At 35.1% G+C, this 27,454-nt stretch overlaps 2 protein-coding genes and 1 long non-coding RNA gene across 4 annotated transcripts; 1 reads left to right on the forward strand and 2 right to left on the reverse strand.

Moving 5' to 3' along the window:
• Nucleotides 1–2,172: 2,172 nt before the first annotated feature.
• Nucleotides 2,173–14,526, reverse strand: LOC105346449 (universal stress protein in QAH/OAS sulfhydrylase 3'region). The gene is made up of 4 exons (XM_034451428.2): nucleotides 14,367–14,526; nucleotides 8,312–8,389; nucleotides 5,035–5,147; nucleotides 2,173–2,680 (listed from the first exon to the last, which is right to left on the reverse strand). The coding sequence occupies exons 1-4, from the start codon at nucleotides 14,428–14,430 to the stop codon at nucleotides 2,486–2,488; spliced, it is 450 nt and encodes a 149-aa protein (XP_034307319.1). The 5' UTR covers nucleotides 14,431–14,526; the 3' UTR covers nucleotides 2,173–2,485.
• Nucleotides 14,527–18,432: 3,906 nt separating this feature from the next.
• LOC105339575 (betaine--homocysteine S-methyltransferase 1) lies at nucleotides 18,433–25,912 on the reverse strand. 2 transcript variants are annotated; one of them, XM_011445161.4, is made up of 7 exons: nucleotides 25,754–25,912; nucleotides 24,381–24,571; nucleotides 23,815–24,009; nucleotides 21,608–21,722; nucleotides 20,240–20,415; nucleotides 19,067–19,148; nucleotides 18,433–18,927 (listed from the first exon to the last, which is right to left on the reverse strand). In XM_011445161.4, the coding sequence occupies exons 1-7, from the start codon at nucleotides 25,764–25,766 to the stop codon at nucleotides 18,665–18,667; spliced, it is 1,035 nt and encodes a 344-aa protein (XP_011443463.2). In that variant the 5' UTR covers nucleotides 25,767–25,912; the 3' UTR covers nucleotides 18,433–18,664. The 2 variants fall into 2 exon arrangements, with proteins under 2 accessions (XP_011443463.2, XP_065938377.1); XM_066082305.1 differs by lacking the exon at nucleotides 25,754–25,912 and adding an exon at nucleotides 25,420–25,474.
• On the forward strand, nucleotides 22,036–23,952 carry LOC117682854 (uncharacterized). The gene is made up of 2 exons (XR_004597113.2): nucleotides 22,036–23,379; nucleotides 23,781–23,952. It is a non-coding gene; the product is annotated as an uncharacterized lncRNA (long non-coding RNA).
• Nucleotides 25,913–27,454: the final 1,542 nt, after the last annotated feature.

A 27,454-nucleotide genomic window follows, 5' to 3' on the forward strand; every position in this document is an offset into this window, starting at 1 on the left:
TTTATGAATTCCGTTTATTCATGAAGCATTTAGATACCATCTTACCTAGTAAAGAGTTTCTGATCCGTTTCACTACTCACAAGAGCATCTAAACCCTTGACTTGGGAACATAATATGATACAAAGCTCAATTCATCTTGGCTTGTGTGTGATGCATGGGGAAGATTTCGCCAATCTTTGATGAGACCTCTTGGTAATCCTGTATTACAGACTTAGTAATTCATAAATGATGCATGTTGCAAATACATACCATAAGTTATTTTTGCTCACCCTAGAATGATATTTTTATCTCTGCCAATTCTAGCTAATAATCATTTTTGCTAATGATCCTAAATGATATATTCCATATCTTTGCTCATCCTATGTGATATATTCCATATCTTTGCTCATCCTATATGATATATTCCATATCTTTGCTCATCCTATGTGATATATTCCATATCCTTGCTCATCCTATATGATATATTCCATATCCTTGCTCATCCTATATGATATATTCTATAGCTTTGCTCATCCTATATGATATATACCACAGCTTTGCTCATCCTAGATGATATATTCCATATCTTTGCTCATCCTAGATGATATATTCCATATCTTTGCTCATCCTATATGATATATTCCATATCTTTGCTCATCCTATATGATATATTCTATAGCTTTGCTCATCCTAGATGATATATACCATAGCTTTGCTCATCCTAGATGATATATACCATAGCTTTGCTCATCCTAGATGATATTCCGTATCTGATATATATTCCACATCTTTACTCATCCTAGATGATATTCCACATCTTTGCTTGTCCTCGCCCAAGATGATATTCATCATCAAAATGTTTTCCCTGTTTTAAGCTTCTAAAAACTATGATTAAATACAAGTAAAAGTTTTCTTAATTTGCTTTTCAATGATGTTTTAAAACATACAAGAAGTCGACACCCTTTAGCCCACCTTAACACTGAGCAACAGGTAATTAAAAAAACAACAACTGCCGGTATCTGGGACATCCTTTTATTGACTATCACCTACAAAATTTATACACCAGTGTGCTGTTCACATGTGTTTGAGATTCAAAAAAGATTCATGAAACAAAAGTTTTCGGTGTCAAGAGGAATACAGCCTTACACTTAATCAATAAGAGCTATGTGTATATAAACCTACAGTCTACAGAGAAAATACTTCTGATGGGTTGTTAAGAGAGTCCACCAGTTTATAAGGAGTGCTCATTGTGTTAATTATTGATTTAAAAAAAAAAATACGCATTAAGAAAAAATCGTTGTTATTTACTCTCAGAAGAATTAGTATTTCCCCTCTTTATTTTTTTTTTGTTTTTGTTTTCACCACATACATGATATATGAATGAGAAAACCGGAATGAAGACTTTTTATCCAAGAGTATTCTAAACTTCTACACATCCTTGTACAAAAATGGTGACAGAATGGAAATCTTTACATTTTACAAATGCAAACAAAATTTTAAAAATTCAAAAACAATGAACACAAATAGAGAAATAAAATGGCATTTGTTAATTCTTTTGTTGAAAATAAAAAAAAATATCCTGATATCCCTTCTTAGAATGACTGTTAAAATTCTAGATTAAATACCCAGTCGTTGTATTATACAGCCTGCAAAGGAAAACTAGTTTCAAACTTGTACAAGTAATGTTTAAATTTTCAAGTCTTCAATCTCATTTGAAAATGGACAGACCACATAATGATGACTTTTTCTTTCTCCTTTCTTTACAAGAAGGCTGTATAATACAATGACCAAAAAAAATGATGAAAATAATGCAACAATCAAAAATGACAAAATGGCTGACAAGTTAGTGTTACAAAAGTAACCATTGATGTTGGAAAAAAAAGTACAATTTCATAAACCAATGATTTTAATTTACCAGCAGTTGGTATGATAGACCATAATAAAGTAACTGAAAAATAACTTCCAATATACCTTTGTATACAAAAAAATGTGAGTGTATATAGATTATGTATAAAGATTGATATATAAAAGAACGGTCCAAAAATTAAGTATTTTATGAACAAAATCCCTGCACGTTGTGTTTGTTTGTTTTATTAAGCAAAACTTTGATGAAGTCTGCAATGATCCCTAATGAACATCCAAAAACATTACCTTACTAAAATTACTAAAAATTATTTTAGGGAGAAGGGGGGGGGGGGGGGGGGGGGGGGGGGGGTTAATATTTTTTTCTAGCACTAATGAAATCTACTGTTTATACAAATTATTTTTTTTTTGGTTTTACACCAATTGCACTACCATAAGAAGAAAAACTTCAAATCAATTGTTCACACTAACTTCTGACAGTGTACTAAAAAAAAAAAAAAAAGACAAAAAAACAAATAAAAAACACATTGACGTTCACGATGAAGAGAAAAAGCTCCTAGGTGATAGGACGAATCTTCTTGTACGATTTATTGCGGTATTCCTTGCTTTGTTAATCTATTTGATATATCCTAGAGTTGTCTAATCATGAACGGACTACAATCACGGGAATTCCGGCGTGGTGGACGACGTAATCGCTCACGCTTCCCATCAGCGTGCGTCGAATGGTTCCCAGTCCGCGGGTTCCCATAACGATCATGGCTGCCTTGACCTCTTCTGCCTTGGAAATGATGGCTTCTTCCGGTTTCTTGCCAGTAATGGGCACAGCCTCTCCTTTGATCTGAAAAAGCAAATAGAGAAAATTAAGAGATTTGTACAATTTCTTTATACATACCGGTACAAGAAAATAATTGATCTACAAATATGGTTCCTTTTTATGTATGCAATTCAACTACACACGTCTGTATGATTGAAATACACAGCAAGCAATGACAGTTTATTCCTTTTTTGTCTGTATTTTCAAAACAATGTGTTTTGTTTAGGAGTTTGCATGTATGTGTATTATAATTACTTAAGGAATGAATTCAATATTTATTTGTTTTATACGATATAAAATGGTTTGGGGCAGTTTACGCTTTATAAACCTCGAAGCTGTTTCAAATCATTTTATATCGTATAAATCTAATAAATATTGAATTCATTGCTTATAATTTAATTTTTTTACACTTCATTGTAGATAAAAAACGGTCATTTGACCTTTAAAATGAAGTAAAATTGTACAAAATTCAAACGTAACATCAGGGGTATCGATACATTTTTGACGTAAGTGATTAGTCTTACTATGACGTAGGCAATATTCTTTATACGATATAAAATAATTTTTTAGCCAATCAGAAAGCGCGTTACAATCAGAATTAAATTACTATGCCTTCAAAGTAAATCAGGGACGTCTGATAAACAGTCTGCTAGCCTATTGTTGTAAAGTGCCCCCAATTAAAGGTCACTTTGTAATTTATTTCTCAAAAATGATACCTACACCCTTTCAACAAAGCATTTTTCCAAAAAACAATGTCCCTGTTTTATTGTATCATTCCTCTTAAGTGTGCCCCGGATGCTTTGAAGATTGCATAAAAGGGAGTGATCGACAGTGTGTTATTCATAAGAATTTGACTTCATTCAAATCATTCTCAAATGCTTTTAAATGTGGGGGTTGTCCTTATTCTCAGGCATCAGAACAAGACTTCAGAGACTGGGTTTTGTTGGGTTTTTTTTTGGGGGGGGGGGGGGGGGGGCACTAAATATAAATATGGGAAAGTGCATCTTTAAACACAACATGTCACATTTGTGATACATGACAGCCTATATCAGTGATAGCTTGTTCTTCTTTGGATACTACAGCAAGGCTGTTTTATAGCAACTATAGAGGTACTACAGTCAATAATAGTTGTGAAGCTACTTAAAAGAGACTATATAAGTACTATTACGTGACTGCATGTTTTACAGTGCAGACAGTATAAGTACTAGTGAAATACTTATACAAGTAGCCGTAATCATGATATCATCTTCTTATTTGTATTAACGAACGGTGCTTTGACATGTACATTGTTAATATGTTAATGGCACACTGGTATACCGTATATACTCGCCTATAAGTCGGATTTTTGGGAGTAGAAAATTGAGTAAAAAGTGGGGGTCCGACTTATAGGTGAGACATAGTAAAAAAAAAATTCAAAAGAGAGAAATAAGTTATATTTCTTTTTAAATAATATAAGATAAATGCATTGAACCTTTGTTCATAAAAAGAAACTTCAAGCAGTCAGTTTTTCACACCTAAGGTGATAATAGATATAGGGGTCATGTCACCTAAAACAACACAAGCCAACACCCCAGTTCAAGGGGCTAATTACCAACCTAATCAGTCAGTAAGGAAATCAATCACTATCATCAAATTTTCAAAAGGACTCTATTTAAATACCTGGTAGTTTTGAAGCTATTACCAACTTGTAATTAATGTTATAAAAAATAATGGCATTTAAAATCAAAAGTTATTGTCATCATAGACCCATGATAGAAATAGTCTAGAAGCAATTATGGGGTGAAAAAAGGACAATTTTTTTTTAGAACTCAAAACATGTATGATAAAATGTGGTATTTTATTGAGAGTACCTATACATCAATTGTCCTGAAAAAGTAACCCGACTTATAAGGGAGTCAACAGCAAAATCTTCAAATTAAAGCTGGAAAAAGGCAATCGACTTATAGGCGAACCGTACTTATAGGCGAGTATATACGGTAAATGCATACGCAGGATTTATCCAGCTGCTGCATATTCATATTCATGTATTTAGAGGACTATTTTTTACATGAAATCTCAAACTTACGAATATCTCTCTAATAATTGTAAACATGTATGCCCTCTGGGTCCAAACTTGGAAATAAATTATCTAATTACTGTAGATTCCTTATTTTACCCACGTAATTAATTCCGCAATTGAACCGTTTTGCATCACATTGCGAGAATATAAAATTACGAATGCAGAAGAACTTTTATCATAGTTACATTTAGTTTACATCTCCTCGAAAAATAAAAGCGAGATTTTAAAATCCGCGATATTTGTTTCTCGCAATTTTATGAGGATATCAATTCCTCAATTAAATTAGGAATCTAGATATTATCTACTTTTCAGTACTTACGTTCTTCTCCCTCATCTGGGCCACGTATTTGTTGGTCAGCCCGTCCACCCTCTGTTGTTCCTTGGACATCTCATCCTGAATTTCCTTCAGCCTAGATTCAGACACCTGTCCAGCTGTCAATAGATTACACAACATTTTATCCAGGGCACACATTTGCAAATAAACACTCGGTGTTTGTTTGTTATTGTTCATCTTCTCTTTTTTTTACAAAATAAAAACGCCTTTTTAGCTCACCTGAACCGAAGGTTCAAGTGAGCTTTTCTGATCACCCGTTGTCCGTCGTCCGTCCGTCCGTCTGTCCGTCCGTCTGTAAACTTTTCACATTTTCAACTTCTTCTCAAAAACCACTGGGCCAAATTTAACCAAATTTGGTACAAAGCATCCTTATGGAAAGGGGATTATAAATTGTTAAAATAAAGGCACAGCCCTTTTCAAAAGGGAGATAATTGCGAAACAGTGAGTATAGGGTGCATGTCTTTAAAAATCTTCTTCTCAAGAACCACTGCACCAGAAATGCCAATATTTACACAAAAGCTTGTATATATAGTGAAGATTCTAAATTGTAAAAATCGTGACCCTCGGACCAAAACTGGGGCCCCAGGCGGGGTTCAAAGTTTAACATAGAAATACATAGGAAAATGTTTTAAAAATCTTCTTCTCAAGAACCACTGCACCAGGAATGCCAATATTTACACAAAAGCTTGTATACAAAGTGAAGATTATCAATTGTAAAAATCGTGACCCTCGGACCAAAACTGGGGCCCCAGGCGGGGTTCAAAGTTTAACATAGAAATACATAGGAAAATGTTTAAAAAATCTTCTTCTCAAGAACCACTGCACCAGAAATGCCAATATTTACACAAAAGCTTGTATATATAGTGAAGATTCTAAATTGTAAAAATCGTGACCCTCGGACCAAAACTGGGGCCCCAGGCGGGGTTCAAAGTTTAACATAGAAATACATAGGAAAATGTTTTAAAAATCTTCTTCTCAAGAACCACTGCACCAGAAATGCCAATATTTACACAAAAGCTTGTATGTATAATGAAGATTCTAAATTGTAAAAATCGTGACCCTCGGACCAAAACTGGGGCCCCAGGCGGGGATCAAAATTTAACATAGAAATACATAGGAAAATGTTTTAAAAATCTTCTTCTCAAGAACCACTGCACCAGGAATGCCAATATTTACACAAAAGCTTGTATACAAAGTGAAGATTATCAATTGTAAAAATCGTGACCCTCGGACCAAAACTGGGGCCCCAGGCGGGGTTCAAAGTTTAACATAGAAATACATAGGAAAATGTTTAAAAAATCTTCTTCTCAAGAACCACTGCACCAGAAATGCCAATATTTACACAAAAGCTTGTATATATAGTGAAGATTCTAAATTGTAAAAATCGTGACCCTCGGACCAAAACTGGGGCCCCAGGCGGGGTTCAAAGTTTAACATAGAAATACATAGGAAAATGTTTTAAAAATCTTCTTCTCAAGAACCACTGCACCAGAAATGCCAATATTTACACAAAAGCTTGTATGTATAATGAAGATTCTAAATTGTAAAAATCGTGACCCTCGGACCAAAACTGGGGCCCCAGGCGGGGATCAAAATTTAACATAGAACTACATATGAAAAATGTTTAAAAATTTTCTTCTCAAGAACCACTTCACCAAAAATAACAATACATACACAAAAGGTTGTATATATAGTGAAGATTGTAAAAATCGTGACCCCCGAACAAAAGTGGGGCCCCAGGAGGGGTTTAGATTTTAACATATATAGGAAAATGTTTTAAAATCTTCTCAAGAACCATCGTGCAACTGTTTGGGATATTACTATGCATACATGTACATCCTTAAATAATGTAGATTCAAAAAATTGTAACTCCCGGACAATTGATGGGCACCAAGAGGGGTTCAAAATTTAAACATTTTAAAAAACAAAGGAAAAGTTTAAAAATTTTCATCTCAAGAACTACAATGTTTTAGTTAGTGGAATATCTATGCATGCATCCTTCGCTTATGTAGATTCCTAATTCGTAAAATCGTGACCCCCGGACCAATAATGGGGCCCCAAGATGGGGTCAAAGTTTATTATAGAAATATAAAGGTAACAGGTTAAAAAATCTTCTTCTCAAGAACTACAATGCTTCAATTTGTGAGATTACTATCATGCATACAACCTTGGATAATGAAGGTTCGACAGTTTTAAAATAGTGACCCCTGGACTAATACTAGGGACCCAAGATGGGTTTAAAGTTAAATGTAGAAGTACCGGTATATATGGAAAATGTTTAAAAATCTTCTTTTCGAGAACTACAATGCATCAATTTGTCAGATAACTACGTAAGCACCCTCAAATAGTGTAGATTCGAAATTATAAAAGCCGTGACCTCAATCTAATACTGGGGCCCCAAGAGGTGTTCAAAGTTTAGCATAGAAATATAGAGGGAAAATGTTGAAAAATCTTTTTCTAGGGAACTATAATGCTTCAGCTTGTGAGATAACTATGCAAGCATCCTTAAATAATGTAGATTCCAAATAATTAAAACTTTAGCACTGGACTAATACTGTGGCCCCAAAAGGGGTTCAAAGTTTAACATAGAAAGATATATTGAAAATGTTTTTAAAAAGTTCTTCTCGAGAACTATAATGCTACAGTTTGTGAGATTACTATGCAAGGATCCTCAAATTGTGTAAACTCTAATGTAGTGGAACCAAGAGTTATCTTTCTTAATGTTCTGTACAGTCTGAGAGTTATTCCTCTTGAAGTGGAACTCTTCTACGTTCAGTTTTTCAGGTTGTGTACGTGCGGTCCCACCGCAGTGCTACACATTTTCATTCCTATGTTACTATTTATGTTGTTCAAGCCAACCATAAACCTCGGACCATTACTGGGTCCCCAGAAAGGGGGTCAATGTTTAAAATAGAAAAAGCATATGCTACGAAATGTAATGTTACAAGGAACTGCTGTTCAGGTGAGCGATGTGGCCCATGGGCCTCTTGTTTCTATTCCTATGAAATGTAAGTAAGAGTCGCGAGAGATAAACCAGCAAAGCTAGCCGAACCCACAAGGATTATGGGACAGACTGAGAGAATATGGAAAAACTTGGCTAAGTATGGAATTCAAAACCTGCTGTCTTCAATTCTCTCTGGATATTTGAATGTGTAAATGTTGTCTTCCAAATTTTAGTATTTAACTTTCAACAATAAAAAAAAAACCCCAAAAACCACAAGTAGCGCAAGAAAAGTTTTGAAAAACATATTAAGCAACTCACGCATAAAGGAAACTTTGTATTCTGCTCCAAAGACAACGATAACATGGTCGCCGGGGCGGTTAACATTCTCACAATACCCTGAAAGACAAAAGATAAAAGCATGAACACCAATGCAATGGGTTATTGATTGATTGCATTAATGCTTCAAATAAAATGGATGTCTTCACTTGTGAAATATTTTCTGCAAACATTAATTGGATACAGTAGAATGAACATGTACACTGTCAGTGAAGTAGAATGAATAAGCTTGTTTCTAATTGACTCTTCCTTTATATAACTAGAGTCCATTTGTTGTCTCCCCCCACCTCTTCCCACATTAACTAGACGGACATTAATTGAAAATCGGTGTTGATTAAAAATAAGAAATAGAGTGTTCATTATATTCTCTTTTATGCGACCACCTCAAAAACACCAAAAATTCAAAGAAAAATTTGGAAAATGTAAACAAAAAAAAAAGGTAGTTAAGGTACTGTACAATGTATTTCAACTAGAAACACTTAAAAATAATTGTTTGGAGCCACATCAAAGTAGTAATCTGAACATATTCCAAATACGCAGAAAGCCAATTTAACATTCTAATATTATCTACGAACAATGACGAATAACAAACTCTGTCAAATCCTCAACAATTATTGGACTTTTAAATGTATTGATTCTTTAAAAACTTCAGTCTAGCTCTTGGACAGAAAGACACTAGCATTAGCAGGTTGTACGTTCATATATAAACATCTAACTGCAATCAAAGTACAGTCCCTCAGGCCTGAAACATTCTACTTTCCCATTTTTCCTTGTGTTCACTGTGCCCTCAATTGTGCTCTGCTCCGATCACGCTCCCCGTTCACAAAGCACTCACCATGCGTTTACCTTGCACTCACCGTTTGTTCAGCGTTGACTTATTGTTCAGTCAGATAATATTATATTTAAGCAAATAATAATAGATAAATGTAGTTCATATGTTATTTTTTTCTGATTACTGACGAAACACAATATAAGAATAACTCTTGAAGCAATCTGCATAAATCGTTTCTCTTGCGTTCATATATTGTTCACCATGCGTTCACCGTTCACTCTGCGCTCGCGTTTTCGCTCTTCGTTGGCTCAACTTTTACCGTTCATAAGTGCTCACCAAATTCTGTTCACTCAGAGTGAGCTCACCGTTCAAGTGGGAAAGTAGAAAGTTTCTGGGACTGTACCATGAAAACACCTCAAAGCACAAAATTCTATTTCATAACATCCTATTTATCATAAATTTCTGTCTGACTGCTAATTGCTGGCTATAACTTTGATGAATATAATACCCGGTAGTTCAAAACTAATGGCTGTCTGTGTATAATGTTTGTCTATAAAAATATGTTTGACGAAGAACAGGAAAGGACTTTAAATTCAAGTTTGAAAATTTCTCAACAGGATTTGGCAGCAGCCAGAGTTGATGATTTTGGCTCTCTCAAAATTACGTCAACATGGTAGCCAGAAGAAATAAATACAAAAAAACCCAAAAAACTAAAGAACCCTTGTATACAATTCTCTGCAGTTTACATAATGATACGCCTTAATATTTGAAGAACGATATTAATTACAAACATTTAAACAGGTTTTGACTGGTGCACATCTGCAGCGCAGTGGTGTAAATGCATGCAATATTAGGTTCTGCTGCAATGGATGAATTTCATTAAAATTCTAAGAAAACCATTTTTTTGTCTCTGTACTGGTGTCTTATTTTCAAATGTTCTTAATAATGACTCAATAAGATTATGAAATTGAAATACATCCCTTCCCCCTTTTTTTTTCTTTTCACTCAGAAACAACTCTGTTGATGGATTACACTTCATAGTCAACAAACATAACAATGTCTGAAATCAATGGGAAAAAAATAATGATGTGCATGAATTCTCTGTGACTTAATTGGCCAAATTATTCATAATTCAGAACTCTAAAGCATGAATTTAAATCATTTTGTAAATATCTTCTTTTCTTTTCCTTTCTAGAGAGACTCATTATTTAAGAGACGCAATGCATCATGGTATCAAACCCCATTAAAATTCCATCCCTGTAGTGTACCCTCTGTCCAGAGGTATTCACTGAAGAACCCCCCCCCCCCCTCCCCATCCCAACCTGACCCAACCAATACAAGTCAAGTTATACTTTACCATGTACTTGAAGCATAAAGAACAGAAATTAGAATACTAATGAATGTTAAAACACCTCCTAGAGGTCGTGCTACATCGGTGCAATTATTTAGATGTGTCTGCCTTCGGGGCTCTGACAAAGTGAAAGTCAAGAAGGACATTCCGAGTGACAGTGATTTACAACGTCGCTACGACACTCTACGTTGCTCCATAAAATGTCGATTCAACTTTTTTTTTTCTTTAACAAGATAGTTAGCTCCATTTCCTAGTGAGTTTAAGAAGTGTTTAAAAACGAGGAATTTCTTGGGCGATCTCTTAAAAAATTTCACCATTCATCAATTGAAGAAGACTACGTAAGGCCATTCAATGAACAAAATAAGGCTTTAAAATAAAATAGCATTGTGACCCTTTCACCTTCAAGGTAGGCAGACTTACGAAGCATGCTTTGGAATATATATGTGTCAATGTGTTACAAATCTGGACGTACATTAAATTCACCCCGAGGGATATTTATCTAACCTGTTCCTTCACCAAGGGAGCATGAATTACAGATACACACACTCTGGTATGGTCCTGACCAGTAGAAAGTTCTGCCCTATGAAATATTATCCATAAAAATAACACAGATTCGCCATTGTTTGTGTTAAAAATTTGTACTGAATTTTATGGCCATCAAGCTACAATGTAGGTACATGTAGGTCAACTTAAGGTTACACAACTGTCTGAGTGTATATACTTCCATGTACCTGAATTTCATCAAGTTCCTTTTCCAGAAAATAAACTGTCTACATTATTACAAAACAACAACACAACAATGATTAATAATGAAGAGAAATTTCAGAATCAATATGTACAGTTACATTTTGTCTGTGTATTGGCTTATATAATACAGCTACTGTCTACTGTCTTCACCAGTAATAAATCTTAATAAACTTAGGCAAAGAGGATGGCAGACATGCCAGACAAGGTTTAAGTATCCTATTAATAGATCCTGAAGTGAAAGTATCCAAACTATGTACGGTACACCCTCAAACACAAACACTGTTAGTCTACTACAATTACTGGGTTTATATACGGCCAATTATAGATTTGTTTACTGATCATATAGTAGCAAAAGGAGACCTGTGTAACATAACAGCACAAAAGAGATTGAAAGTATTGATTTCCTACGCTTGATATGTACTACCCGGTAATCAAAAGCTTAACCTGCTGCTAAGAAAACTATGTTTGATGATCCTTAATTTAGACATGTATGGTAGTCAAAACATACACACATGTATTTATGTGGCTCCATATATATGTACTTTTGGACGTGAATGTACTACCTCTTTTATGGAAGTAAAAAAATATTTCTGTCATTATAATGCACAGAGAGAGAGAGAGAGAGAGAGAGAGAGAGAGAGAGAGAGAGAGAGAGAGAGAGAGAGAGAGAGAGAGAGAGAGAGAGAGGAAAGCCCCTGTGAGTAGATGAATTACAGGTATATGCTTAGCTTAGCGACATCTGCTTCATCCTCTCTCTCTCTCTTTTGACAACTTTGTTACCAAATTTATATCAAGGCATTATAGAAGTAAAGGAAAGAGAAATTAATTATCCACCATTTATATATATATACTTACATGAACAACATTGTATGCAGGCTACTGCTAGCTGAAGCCAGAACAATGTCAATGAACAAAACTCATAGAGACATTCAGGTCAACAACCAGAAGATAGACAGAAGATAGACAGGTGACACGATTATGGACACAATTAATCTAAATTGATTTAGGATGGGGTGGGTAAGGGACGTTTGTTAGGGAGGGGTTGGGATTAAGTGTGGGGGGGGGGGGGGGCATTTACATGTATTTGTCTGTTATCAATTATGTTTATTTTAGTTTGTATTCTAAAAGTGCATCCTTTTTTTTCATCATATGAGACGTCCTAGCTAATTGTGCTTTTAATGTTTACTGACCACAATTTAAAACCCCCTTTAATACAGAGATAATCTCAGTGTAAATAAAGGTAACAAAATGAATCAAATCTAAATCGGTCTGATGTGAATTGTTGGGCAAACTATGCAGAGTTGGCTATTGATCAAAAATCTCTCAAGGGGGTCAGCGACCTTACTTGACCCAGAGGGATCGATATCTGAGACAGTGTTCATACCACCCTATCTTTACCTGATTTAGTCACAGGTGAATTCTTTTACTAATTAAAATTCAGAATAACGATTGAATCATTTAGTGTTGTTATCTTACAAAGTATCTCTCTCAAAAATTTGTCTCTTTACAATGGTAGCGATAAAGTACACTCAAATTGAAAACTTTAAAACATTAAGTTTCATATTACATGTATTAATACTTAAAATAATGGTAAAAATGGACTAATGGGCTGCTGACAGTCACATGGTGTTACAATACACGCAACTTAACTTGCCTACACTCTCACAGTTTCCTTTCTGACCTGAGGGGATCTCTTCTACTACAACGACTCTTTGATCTTTATATAGTCTTGGCATTCTACAGGTAAATATCCAAGACCTATATAAACCCCGCTAGACATGGATACACAGGTATCAGACTGGACAGGGATTAACACCTGTGTGTTTATATGGATTACACTGATAACACTTACTGGTCAATAGGGGGCACTGTACTTGTACCTTGTACATGTATACATGCACACACTGTGTATTGTGCTAACAGGTCAAAGGAAAGGGGGGTGGGGGGGGGGTCAAACACACATCGTGTTAAGTGGTCAGTAAGTGTGTGTGTGTGTGGGGGGGGGGGGGGGGGGGGGGCAGATACACAGCGTGTGTACTGGTCAGTGGGAAAGGGGTCAGATTTACGCATTGTGATTGATTCTCCTGAACAGTGAGCACTGGGGTGTTAGCACTTTCCCCATGTCCCCACACATGTATTCTACACAGCTTGGTGGATTAAGATTGATACACAGATAATTACTGCCAATTTTCACAGATGATCAATCATTTGCCAGACTGTCCTGAGCCAGATGTAGATCATCTATGTGATTGTTGTTGTCTGTACATATGTAACAGCTGCCTTACTTATATACATTTAATACTGATTCATTTACATTCTTTGACCCCCCCCCCCCTTCAGTAATCCCTATTACCACCCTCCCCTCCCCCCTAATTATTTTCATGTTTATTGTTTCTCAAGACAATTCATTAGACGAATTAACATGTTGAGAGAGAGAGAGAGAGGAGAGAGAAAGAGAGAGAGAGAGAGATCATCTTAGACAGATACTTGTTTACTTTACAAGACCCACACTAAGCAATGACGCTGTCAAAGTTATGTTACCCTAACTGACCCAATTTCATTATCTGGGTCAAATACCGATGGGTCAACAACACTGAAAAAAAGGTTGGGCGATGACATATTTAATGTACGACGATAGTCGAAGCAGTCCCGTAGATATCTAGTCCCGGGTTACCTGCCTGAAACGCGTGAATTTTCTCCTGGTACGGCGCTATATATTATGGTTATCCAAGCCTCAAACATTTCATGTGTAAACAAACTTTTTTTTAAAAACACCCACGTTTCGTAAAAAGGTCGATCGATGAAATTTGAGAGGTAAAAAAAAAGCCCTAGAATGTTCTATTCTGTTGAAGCGCAACGCCTCCAAAAAGACCCCTGAAGGTCAAATTGACACACCTACGGAACTCGAGACTTCATCACTTCAGATAAAAGAAAGGTTAGGTTAAAATCAAAATCAGGACTAATAGATATTATTACAAGAGCTTTTTTTCTTTAGACTATACAAAACCCATTCAACCGTGGTGTATTTATTGGGAAACCCGAACGAAATACAACCCGGCGTGTATCTAACGCCATTTAACTGACAGAAACATTTCATCCATGTTGTTGCTCAAAATAAATGGGCGGATAAAACCCCACATAAATGTATAATATACAGAAAGACTTACAGTTAAAGGCTTTATCGGCCTGGTCGCTCCCATCGACTGCTACTACAACAACTCTTTCTGCCATTTCTGTTCGATGTGTAAGTCAAAATGCTCCCAAACTGAATGAACTTTACGGTCAGGACTCAACACTAGGGCAGGTAAGAAGCGACTTATAAGCTGAAACCAAACACGTGCGCAGTTTCCGGATTATATATTTGGCGTCGCATTCCAGAACAAAATCAAAGGTTACCGCTGGTGACTAGTATATTTATTAGTTGATGCCAGCAACCCCATTTAATGAAATGAATTGAATAAAACTATGAAAGTATAATTTGGTTTAAAATACATTTTGAGGATTCCTTCACTTGGTTAGGCCTATTCGTCAGTTTACATGTATCAAATATTTATTACATCATAACTATATCTACCTTTTATCTCTTTCTGAAAAATTGACGTCGATATTTAGATTTTTTTAAATTGCATATGTAGATGTATAAATTCCACGTTAACAAAACGGAACGTTTGAAATACACCGTCTCTGGCACTGTGCATTGTTAAATTATCCTGACCTTTTGGTTGAGGCCGGGTATTCTATTTTGAGAACTGGACAAACATGAATTAGAAATAAATGATTTATCTATCTATGTATATATATAGAAGGATATACCTCTCCACTTCTGAAAAAGGAATAGGTTAAATTGAGAATGGGCAGCACCCAAATGTAAATGGCAACAATTATCTACATGCAATTTTCAGTACGATTTTTCCACACTAACTTAAAAAATGGAGGTACAAGTTTTTAAAAAAATCAAAGTGATGTTGAACTTAATGAATCAGTTGGTGTCCAGCCTCTTAATTTGCTCTCTCTCTCTCTCTCTCTCTCTCTCTCTCTCTCTCTCTCTCTCTCTCTCTCTCTCTCTCTCTCTCTCTCTCTCTCCACCCCTAAACATTATGAGATTTCCTTTTGACACAATAGATTTTGATGCAAAATGCAAAATATTATAGCAACAGATGTCCAATGTCAATTGTCAATTTATTGAATCAAACTCTTGCATGTTGATTCAGCAGTTAGCACGATAACGAGCAGAGCAATAAAAAGAACACGTTTTGCAAAGAATCTGTTCATCTGTTATTTTATCAATAATAAAGGTAATGCAATTCGTTGTTGAGAGGGTGAGTGCCTCTTTGCAAAAATAGAAAAGAAAGAAAAAAACCTTATAGTGCATAGAATTCATTAATGTGAGCAATTATATATAAAGGCGTATAGCTAGCGACATAATGGAAAAGTATTTTGCAGGGTTCTCATATCATTTGAAGTGTTGCACATTGCTCAAAATTATTTACTAAATCATTTATTCAAAAAGAATTTTTTTTTAACTTTTTAAAATAACTTTTAATGCAGGATGCGGATTGAAAAACAAGGTCAAGTAATTGAAATAATCACGTTTACAGAAAGTAACTTAATAATAAATGATTTATTAAGGTCATCCCAGTGTTAAAAATTAGTAGGCCTATCATAAATCTAATATGCAAACACGAATTATATATTTCAATCAAAAGTTAAAAGCAGTTTTGATAGGCAAAATATTTTCAACTAATTGGATATTAAGAATCGGGGATGGGGGGATGGGATGAACCTTTTATCAGTTCACGGAAGGGTCAGTTAAAGGTCACTAGAGTATATTCCACTGATTATTACGTAATACAGCGGTAGCGTTCTTTGTGTACTGGCCATTCTCTGTCAATGAGTTGACAATGTATATATATAACCGGAGGGCCCATTTTAACATGTTTATAAATAACAACAGCCCATCTAGCTGATACACAGCACTAGTAGTGAGTGTATTAATGGTTTCATCTAGAACCATTTTAACAAGGCCTTGGACTTTTGGTAGGACATAACTAGAACCATTTTAATAAGACCTTGGACTTTCAGTAGGGTGTTACGATCTATTTCTTGCGTCAAAACAAGTTAAAATCACGCTGGTTTCAAGCGAAATGTACACCGATTGCGTAGTCTTCGCTCAAAATCCAGACAAATCCTGTTAATTTCAAAGAGCCATAGCTGAGTGGCCTACAATAAAATAGACAGGCCTACGACACATTGCCGCTTGACACAAGTACCCAAAGTCCAAGCTCTTGTTAAAATGGTTCTATCTATTTCTTTTGTCAAAACAAGTTAAAATTGACGCTGGCTTCAAGCGAAATATACACCAATTGTGTAGTCTTAGCTCAAAAGCCAGACAAATCTTGTTGATTTCAAAGAGCCAAGGCTGAATGGCCAGCAATGAAATAGACAGGCCTACATCACGTGATTGCTGTTTAACACAACTACCCAAAGTCCAAGCTCATGTTAAAATGGTTCTAATTAAGGACTCTGTCATATACATGCAACATATCAACTATATGCTATAGTTAGTTTTGCTTGGACGTGGTGTATATGGACACCCCCCGCCCCTTACCATATATGCTTACATATATTATATACATGTACATGCATCATGTTTGAAGTGTACGTGTACATAAACCTATGAATCTTTTTTTCTTTTCTGTTTCTTTCTTTTTTTTTGGGGGGGGGGGTGGGGGTGGGTGGGGTTAGATTGCGTTAAATCCTTTATGGAAGGAGAAAAATCCGCGTGACAAACATTTCGATAATGTTCCGTACTATAATATCTACATGTACATACATAGAACATGTACATTTTTTTCTGACGTTAATTGAATTTTAAAGAATCAACTCTACCAATAGTCTGCGATAATAGGAAAAAAATTGCACATTTATCAACCAACACTCATATGTACATGTAATTACTGCTATGACGTCAAGTATTATGGGGGAGGGGTGCATGGGGGTGGTAAGGTGGTGAAACGCTAGCTAAGAGGGTAAAGTATCATTCTTGCCCTTGTCAGCAAAAACAATTGCCAAATTCTGAATTCAGTTTTCGGAGTTTTCTGCGGAGGTTGGGGTGGGTGATACAGGGAGGGGTGGGGTGGGGGGGGGGGGGTTATTCGATAAAGAAGTAAATGTGACGTTTGGCATAAATAAATCAAACCATTGTGTTAAAGAGGACACAGCAATGACGCGTACATCGTTCAATCACCACCCTCTCTCTTACTCCTCACCCAAGATTGATAATTGTTTTACTATTAAAAAAAATGTTTGGTTTTTTTAAGGGTAAAAAATAAGCTATGTACACAATGCGGTCGTGTGACATATGTACCGGTAACTCAACCTCTAATTTATCAACGTAGAGCGAAAAATGAACTCACGGGGAAGAAGTTAATTTATTGAAGAATGCCGTCTTATGAGGAATTAAAATTTTATACAGTACACAGAGGTACGTTATATGTGTACATTCAGATTTACTTATCTTCTTATCGGGACACTGCGCAGTATCCATATGAAAAGACAAGATTGTGAGTGACCCTTGCCACGATGATATATTAGCTTTAGCTGTATAATGAGTTCAGATAACTGAATTACCGTACGTAAAATAAATTGTGTGGGGTTTTTTTGTACGTTTAATTATTGATGTCATTAGCATCGAGAAAAGATAAAGAGTGTAAGGGCTTTTCAAAATATAAATTTATTAATAATCCCTCCATTTGAACTTGACGAGAGAGAGAGAGAGAGAGAGAGAGAGAGAGAGAGAGAGAGAGAGATCTGTACTACAAGCTTTCCGGACTGTTAGCGAGAGGGAAGCTTGTGGTCATTCATAGACTTAGTACATACATGTACTGTATATATTTAGTTCAAATACTAGTATTTATCTGAATTCGGCGATGACTGTTTGATATTTCCAAAGCTTATAGAACTCGTTATCGGCTACAGCAGATACGTAAAGTATTGTTTTACAAAGGTTAGGTAAAGTGGGTGACTTAGATCTACCCTTTCAATAGTCTAACCAAAATATTTCAAGAACAATCGTTCTGTTAGCAATGCTTAAAGAACATTGAATAGTTTGTGTCATCCTCTGTTATACTGTTTAGTATTCCTTAAACAAAATTTATGTTTTAATAATTTTTTAAGATTCAATAAATATTTTGTTATCAGAGAACAAAGAAGAATAAATATAACATTATATCATAAAAGGTTCAAATTTATCTTATAAACACATAAATCAACAAAATCATTGCAAATTAAGTATACAAAAGCTACTGAAGATATACAAATAGGCGAGTTATATACACGAAATACATCAATTTAATTTAATTGGTCTAAAACGCCAGTGAAAGTCTTACGAGTACGTAAAATAATTGACGTAATATCAAATATTCAATTTCGTTTGATTAAGATGACTCTCGGTGGTTTCTGCTATCTAGTCTTGCTGGCCGGGGGTGTGATGCTTCTTCACAAACTCTTTGTTCCCAAATCTGTAGTGCTTAGACATATCTGGGGCGTATTTACTGGCGGGCGGTTTTCTACCGTATTCCTCCGCCAGTAACCGGGTGTAGTGTGAAGCGTTCCCGCAACAAAGTCCGATGTATTGGACACCTATCTCTTTGGCCTGCGCCGCGAATTCGGCAATTTGGGTCCTGCTACAGAAAAAGCGTGGGAGATCAACAGGAAAAGCTGGCATACCTGAAAAGGGAATGGAATAACACACTAATTAATTCGTACCAATGTAAATATTCAAACGCACTTAATTATAAGATTATCCAAATACTTCTGTCTATTTTCAAACTAATATTGCAATTTGAGGTCATCATGGAGGATCTACCTGTGTCCGGATCCGTCAACACCTCCATGGTTGGTTCTTCAGATGTCGTTCGAAAAGGAACCGGAAGTGCTGCTATAGGTCCCTGCAAAGAATGATGTTCACAATAAACAAGTTTAGCTTTTAAAAAAAAGCTTACCGTCTTTAGAGCAAACTCTTAACAGCAATAAGATATCAAAGACAATTTAATTATTTTTTATATACATGTCGACTTTTTCTCCATGCAATAGCGTGCCGAACTTTTTAAAAAAAAAATATGTGCCTTTTAAGCGTGCGTGCTTAAAATTGAAAATTATTTACAGCGTGTTATTTATTTGAAATCGACTGTAGTAGGTAAAAAGAGATCTTAGGAAGGGTGGTATCTCTGTAGTAAAATTAAAGTTAATACAACTGCATCCAGTATCATTCATTTTTACTGATATTAGTTTCATCGTATCTAATATACAAAGCTGTTTACTGATATTAGCCATACCGTATCAAATTTCATTGGTATTTGTATAATCAAAACAAAAAGAAAAGAACAAATTATTTCAATTGATGTTACAGAATATTGCTTTCAACTAGTTAACAGAAAAATGAAAGCCTGAATTTCACAAAGAGCCATTTTTATTGTTCTTTCGTTTTCTCACTTTTTAAGATTTGAAATCTACGAAAGTTGTTAAGTCGTACGTAAAATCGATCATCTGAAAATTATCTCCCTTGTGCCGAACAGTATATCAACCAATGAAATAAATGTAAATTTTCACATCATGTATTTTCTACTAATCACAAAGGAGAGGAAGTGCACAGCCCGGAGACTGTAAATTATTTCAACTCTTTATACCGTCTTCCAAGGAAGACGGTAAAAAAAAAATGAAAGAATGTACATTAAAATTTAAATTTGTTTTTTCCTTTTATTCATTTATAATATCCCAAGCACATAAGTATTATGCAATTTCATAACATTTTGGATGTTTCAAACTGTTAATTGATTCTCAGTACTTTGAACAATGCATACCGGTAAGCTAATCAAAGCATCATGCAATTCCTTAAATTTTCTTTTCAAACCTTATAACATAATATTCAAATGTTAAAATTAAAGTTAATAAATCGATATTCATGTAATAATAATAAAATAGAAATTGACGAAAAATACCAATATGGTACAGATATATAGTATATGTAATATATGCTCACTTTGCAAACTTTCTTTATTTCTTTCAGTAGAGGAAGCATTGTGCTGGGTCCTCTACAACAGTTCAACCCCACCACATCCGCCCCCGCCTCCTCCAAACGCTTACAGGCCTCCGGAAACGTCAAACCGTCTTTGGTTTTATCTTCTACGTGTGGTGCAATTGTCACGACTGCAGGCACTGTAATGTTAGTTAAACAAACGTATTTTATTTTAGGAAAACTGTTTAAAGATTGAACACATTTACATCATTTCACAATTGTTTTGTGTCTTAGATCACTGCATGTTCAAAATATTTGTGTATCTCTAGCTCTTGGTCCTATACCGTATATCCGGTAATTTTCGCAGTGTTCTAATTTTCACTTTTTTTCCCGATCCCTATTATAAATCGCAAAATATTCAATACGCATCAATTAAATCCGGTAAAGTTTGGTATAAGAAATTAACTTGTGAACTCGCAAAAAAAAAATGACTGACGGAAATAGAATTATGTACACATTTTCTCCTGTTTCGCAAATTTTGTGACACGCCAAACAAATTGGATATAATTATATTTTTTTTCACTTGGCTGTATATGAGTTACGGTCGACCCCTTTGGAGATGTACAAACAAACAAGATGAGTCTGCATGTGAAACAATATGAGCTAGACGATGACAAAGCGTATTGTTATACTTTCATGTTAAATACTGAAATCTGATTGGTTAAGACGCAGTTAATAATATTTTCTATTACCCTCAGCGTTAGCAACGCACTTAGCAACGGGTAACATTAAAAAATGTTACATGCGCGAAAATTATGCGCCTACGGTTCGCTGTAGAATTCACGTTATTCCTATTTAAAAGCAGTAAAATTTTCTTAAAAATTAAGACATTCAGTATAACAAAATAAATAGTGCCTGTTTGGGAGGATAACAGTTGAAATTGACACCCCTCGAAAACCATTGTCAACCTCCGCTTCGCGTCGCTTAACAATGGTTTTCTCGGGGTGTCAATTTCAACTGTTACCCTCCCAAACAGGCACTATTTATATAATGACAGCAAGTCTAACCTTTGATTTTTTTTTATCAATCACCTTCGCGAACGAACAGATGAAGAAGACAGAGACACAAGAAGAGAGACAGACAAAACATAGTTACCATAGTTACGCTAATTCCCATCCCTTCGATACAATGTATCAAAGAACAAACAAAGGATAACAACAACAACTACTGCAATGAATCATCCTCCAACAACTTCAAATTAAGGTTTTCGATCAAGTCGTAGTAGCTCTTAATAAAGGAATACACAAACGCTTTTGTACCCAGGATAATTAAAAGGTTTACTTATTATGAAAGGAGCATCATTGTCTAGTAATTAATTAACGAGCGACTTACGGCCGTTTCCGAACTGTTGGATGCACTCCAGTGCTAGTTTTGCCTCCCCAAACTCCTCGAAGCGTTCTGCGATGATGTAGTCCGCCCCACTCTGAACAGCCCACTCAATTTGCTCCTACAATTATAAGGTAAAACTTTGCCAATCTTAAAAATATAACTTAATGTTTAAAGGGACTTGGACACGATTTGACTTAAAATTTTCTAATTTCATTTTTCCATTTTCTATGTTTATACTGATAAATATAGAAGTTTATAATGCTATATCAAAATTTAAAAGTCAAATATCAAGTAACAAGCAAGATACAGAGTTCATAATTCTTTGTTTTGTAAACAAACCTCGAATATTGTCATTTTTTACACATGTAATGTATTGGAGTAAGTTTCAATCAAATGTATCTTTCTTTTGTTGATAATAGTACTAATGAAGATATTGAATTAGTTTAAATTGTTTTTTACATGTCATTTTGTCTAAGAAATAGTAATTCTCTATATTACACTTTTTGTAAACAACTATAAGACTCGAGCTTTGTTTACATTACCATCAATTCTTACCTCTGTATCTCGCTTGTAACTTGACTTTAACATTCAATATTTTGGTCAATCATTTAAAATGCACCAGTAAACCATTTTATACATAAAAAATAAAAATAGAATTTTTGATCTCAAATTGTGTCCAAGTCCCTTTAAAAACAGATACCGGTATCTCACTCACCCGTATCAACGTTAATTTTAAAAGGAATGTATGCAGTGAAAGTCATTTTAAAAGGTTCCAAACAATTTGTCTTATTAGTTCTGCCGGAATTTAGAACAAGAGGCCCATGGGCCATATCGCTCACCTGAGGAACAATAGGTATGATAAAATCAGCTTAATGGAGTCATAATACAAACAATCTGGACAATGTACAATAATACATGTAGATCCTGTATGAATAAAATCCATTTTCCCCCTGGATAATCTTATGTTTATCATCATTAGTCCCTTTCCTAACAGGATGATTTTATAGTCATATCACATGTTGAGTATTGCAGTTCTCAAAAAGATCCTTAACAATTGTTTATATATGGGATATAAAGCTACATCAAACTCTGAACATTCTTGTGAGGCCGAAGAATTGTCCTGGAGACAAAGTCTTAACAATTATAAAGAATCATCTGGCTGATTAGTTTCTGAGAAGAAGATTTTTAAAGATTTACTCTATATATTCCTATGTAAAACTTCGACCCCCATTGTGGCCCCACCCTACCCCCGGGGGTCATGAATTTCACGACTTTGAATCTACATTACCTGAGGATGCTTTCACACAAGTTTCAGCTTTCCTGGCTTTATGGTTCTTGAGAAGAAGATTTTTGAAAATTTCCCGAAATTTTTCATTAATTTCTAATTATCTCCCCTTGAAAAAGGGTGTGGCCTTTATAATTTTCACAACTTTGAATGCCCTTTGCCTAAGGATGATTTGTGCTAAGTTTGGTTAAAATTGGCCCAGTAGTTCTTGAGAAGATGTTGAAAATGTGAAAAGTTTACGGACAGACGGATGGGCAGACGGACGACAGACAAAATGTGATCACAATAGCTCACTTGAGCTTTCAGCTCAGGTGAGCTAAAAAACCTTTTCTTAATTTTTAAGGTGTATCGTCTCAAGACTACTAGCTGCGATGGTTTCTAAACGTGTAAAATGAAAAAAAAATTTAACCAGAAAGGCTTTCAATTCACTATGGAGATGCAACTCTTCTTTAATCACAGTTGATTCCTTCAACCTAGTGGTCACTTCACCGTAAGTTTGATTGGTTTCTGACTTAAATTGATATTATTACAATAAACACTGAAAATGAAAATCAAATGGAAGAAATATTGCCATTGTGCCAATGACGGGTAAAATTAAACCCACCTACAATGTCACAGGGACACAATTTTTTTTTTTTTTTTTTTTTTATATATATATTCTTTATATACTTCTATGGTAGAATTGATCATTCCAATGAAATACCCTATAAGGTAACTTTATATCTTTTTTTATTATCTTTTTAACCATAAAATGAAAAAAGAGTAAATAATTCAATGATAAAATAAGAAGTCTGAACGAATATGACGATAAGTAATGAATAATTAGCGCTCGATATCCGTATTTCATCGTATCACTGTCAATGTGCTAACCATTATGATTTTTTTTTCAAGTCGCTGACTTACACGGAATATTTCCCGGACTTACACGGAATATTTCCCGGACTTCCTCCACGGAGCTGGGATCGTCTCCGTGGTATATCGTAGTGTTACAGATGTCCCCCGCCATCAGTGTTCCGGTCTTGACCGCCACTTCTTTGGCCATTTTTAGAGCGCGTAAATTCAGCTCCATTAAATCATCCTCACGACCGATGACCTTCAGTTTTGCCCGGTGTCCGTAATACTGTAAACGAAAATATAAATCGTTTTAGACTATCCTTACCACGCAAAACAGTGTCATGCACTTACTGTTCTTTGTCAAAGCGTGATTAATAGTTGCTGAAGCTACAATACAAATACGTTTTATATTGGGATGCAATTTTTAATGTGTATGTTTTAATTAATCAAAATAATACTGACAATTTCAAATACCAAATTTATTTGTAAATTAAAAAAAAAAACCCAAATCATCTGTGTTGTGTCGCATAATTGATACCGCTATGATCTTCTTACGATCTGTAGAACTATCAGCGCAGGAACCTAACGCTGTATTACATGTAATGTTACGTACATTGTAGTGAATGTTATTTATACACCATAAAATCTCATTCTTACTGTGAAAGCTACGACAACGTCACTTCCGGCATGTACAAATTCTTCATGAAGAGCCTTGACAACTTCCGGATGTTCCAACACTACTTCCGGGATGAAAGCGCCGGCTTGTAGATGGCCTCTTCTCTCCAACTCCAGAAGATATCCTTCCGCAACAACCATGTTACCCCCATTCTTCAGCCGGTCTCTTAACCCTGTTATACAGGAATCAACGCATGCACACAATACCAAATCATAGACTCTCGATCTTTAACTAACGAGTCGGATACTATCACATAAGGTTCAAAATTAAACATGTATACATTAGGGCTAATCATTCAATTCTGGTTTATTGATCAAATTTTCGTTATTTTTAAATACTAGTACAGAGTTCCATAAACCAGTAAACAATTCGATTTACATGTATTACTAAGTAATGCGTTTATTTGGTTTGAAAAAAAAATGCAAATGCCGAATGAGGGTAGTAAAGTACACGTGTACTGAATATACCAAAAAAAAAATAAGTATTCATACAGTATGAACTAAATACACTGGTTGAGTTTCTATATTTGTGCATGATGTCTTAAAGTGGGGAGAGGCACTACATTTATAGTTGTTTCCCCTAACAAATACTAGTTTTTTCCTGCATCCATAAAATAATACCTTAAAATTTTAGATATATATGATTTTACTAGCCATTAACTAATATTATTTGGTAAAGAAAGAAGCCTCATATTTTAACTTTAAAATCTTATTACTGCTATATATTTACACAGAGGTTTTATATAGGAGATTATACATGATCTAAAATTGGCCACGACAATCTTTAGCCCTCTTAAGATTATCCCCAATGATGATTACAGATACAATGTACGTCGTGAATATCGTCAAAACTCAGATAAACTTTATCTAAAGACACTGGAAAAATCGTACATGTGTGGACGAGAATTTCGAAACAGCTCTAAATTACGTAACGTTCCCTTTAAATGATTTGGATGCTAGGATTACAGATTACATAATTTTGCCGAACTAGAACGTAAAGCTTATGCATGCGTTCACATACGTGTAGTTTGAGCCAAGTCGCAGTTGTCTATTGACCTCATCAAGTTACTGTACAGATAAGAAACAGACGTCGCCTCATTGAAAAATTCTGTTTTCTATCGATCAAAACATTTATATTGTCAGTCAAACACCCGACCTTTTCTCCATACAAAACTCTTACGTAAACAATTCAATGACCATCGGTCAAATGCTAATGGCATTGCTCATTAAAATATCCCTTGCGTGGACGACTTAGACCAAAATGTATGCACCAATTTGCAGACGTTAAAAATGCAGGCGTTTATCGCGCGGCGTTCTTTAAATGATTCTATTATACAACTACGTAAAAATTTTACCTTTCACGTCCATTGCGTTGCGTTCCGACGAATTTTCTGCAAACGGTATTATGGGACCCCGATTTTGTCAGTAGTAGTTAACATATTCATGCTTTAAGTACGTGGTTGGTGAAACTTGTACCTCGAAATGATAACTAAATATATACAATCGTTATCTACTATAGGATATTTATAGATGCATGCATTTGTTTATTGTAAATTTATAGTTTTTTTTTTCATTGCTGTGTGCGTCTATATTGATCTTGCGATAAGCTGTTGTAGGCCTACAGGGTTAGCATTTTAAAATGCTAAAGGAAGTCAGCAAGCGGAAAGTTAATCTTAACTCAAACGTGAACACACAATCTATAATTAAAATACGAGTTAAATAGTTTCTAGAGCAATAATAATATGCAAAGTGAATATTTAGTTTGCATGCTTATATTTATGACTGTATGCGCATGTGCGGAGACAAGCTTGTACATATAGCAGTGTACATACGATGTATGACTGACTGCAAACCTACTAATTACTTAAAATTGTAACTTTGAACAGATTGCTCTCTGAATTTCATGGTCCCGTCGCAAACCACTGCCAATACATTTTCTTCAATCTCACTTGTACTAATATGCGGACTCCTGCCCGTGGCAGCAAACGATACCCATGGGCAATCTTTTAAAACGACGATGCGCAGATTGACCGAGAAACTGGCCAGTTTTAGCTAGGGAATAAGGAATCATTCTTTGAGTATTATGAGGTGATAATTTCGGTCGGGGCGTGGTCAAATCAATTAAAGCCCGAAGATCTTTATGATAGATTTGACCACGCTCCCGCGACCGAAATTATCACATCATAATATTAAAAAAATAATTGCTTATTAATTACTCATATTAATATTATTTCCAATTTGAACACTTTAAAACAACATTATCTTAAAACCATTATTTTTAGCCGGGCTCTGCTGAAAGCAGAGTCCTGGCTGTAGGCAGGCAAATCGCCAATATTACTATAAATAGCACAACTTCAAAATAAACAAAAAACCAAACAGCGTCAAAGTAAAAGCTTCCGCTATACTAAATAGTTACACAAAGAGCCACGTTTTGAGGAAAGGTTGTTTCTTTTTTTTTTAATTTCGAGAGAATTGTCTATCTTTTTTAGTTTTCTTATCAATAACTTGTTTTAAAAACAAGACTATGCATTTTGGACACATACAATGCGCATGAATTTCCATGAACTACTTTGCTGCGCGTTGAAGAAATGGGGATTGAATATATAACGCATGTTGCAAAATTAAAGGCAGCAACCGTTGAACTTTTTTCTATTAGACAGACATATTTTTGTTTATAGCCGCTTACAAAATTTGGTCGCTCTCTGCCGACATTAAAAGCATGAGAGAGAGAGAGAGAGAGAGAGAGAGAGAGAGAGAGAGAGAGAGAGAGAGAGATTCCAGTCTTTATCACACAATATGCATAAAGATCCACCAAAAGAGCCCGGCTTGTCAGTACTTCAGTACTTTGATTTAAGGAAGACGCACTTGCTATGCTTTACTATGAGGCGCAGCCAATACCTTTTTTCTGTTATGATATAAAACACACCCATTTTGTGTCACTCATGTTTTATGAAGTTACTGGGTTTTAGGGGTTCAAAACTGATTCGTAATGTTATCACAGACAGTTGAAAATAAGGAATAAGGAATCATTCTTTGAGTATTATTAGGTGATAATT

Source organism: Magallana gigas, chromosome 4 (genome assembly GCF_963853765.1).
Source record: "Magallana gigas chromosome 4, xbMagGiga1.1, whole genome shotgun sequence".
Lineage (NCBI taxonomy): Eukaryota > Metazoa > Mollusca > Bivalvia > Ostreida > Ostreidae > Magallana > Magallana gigas.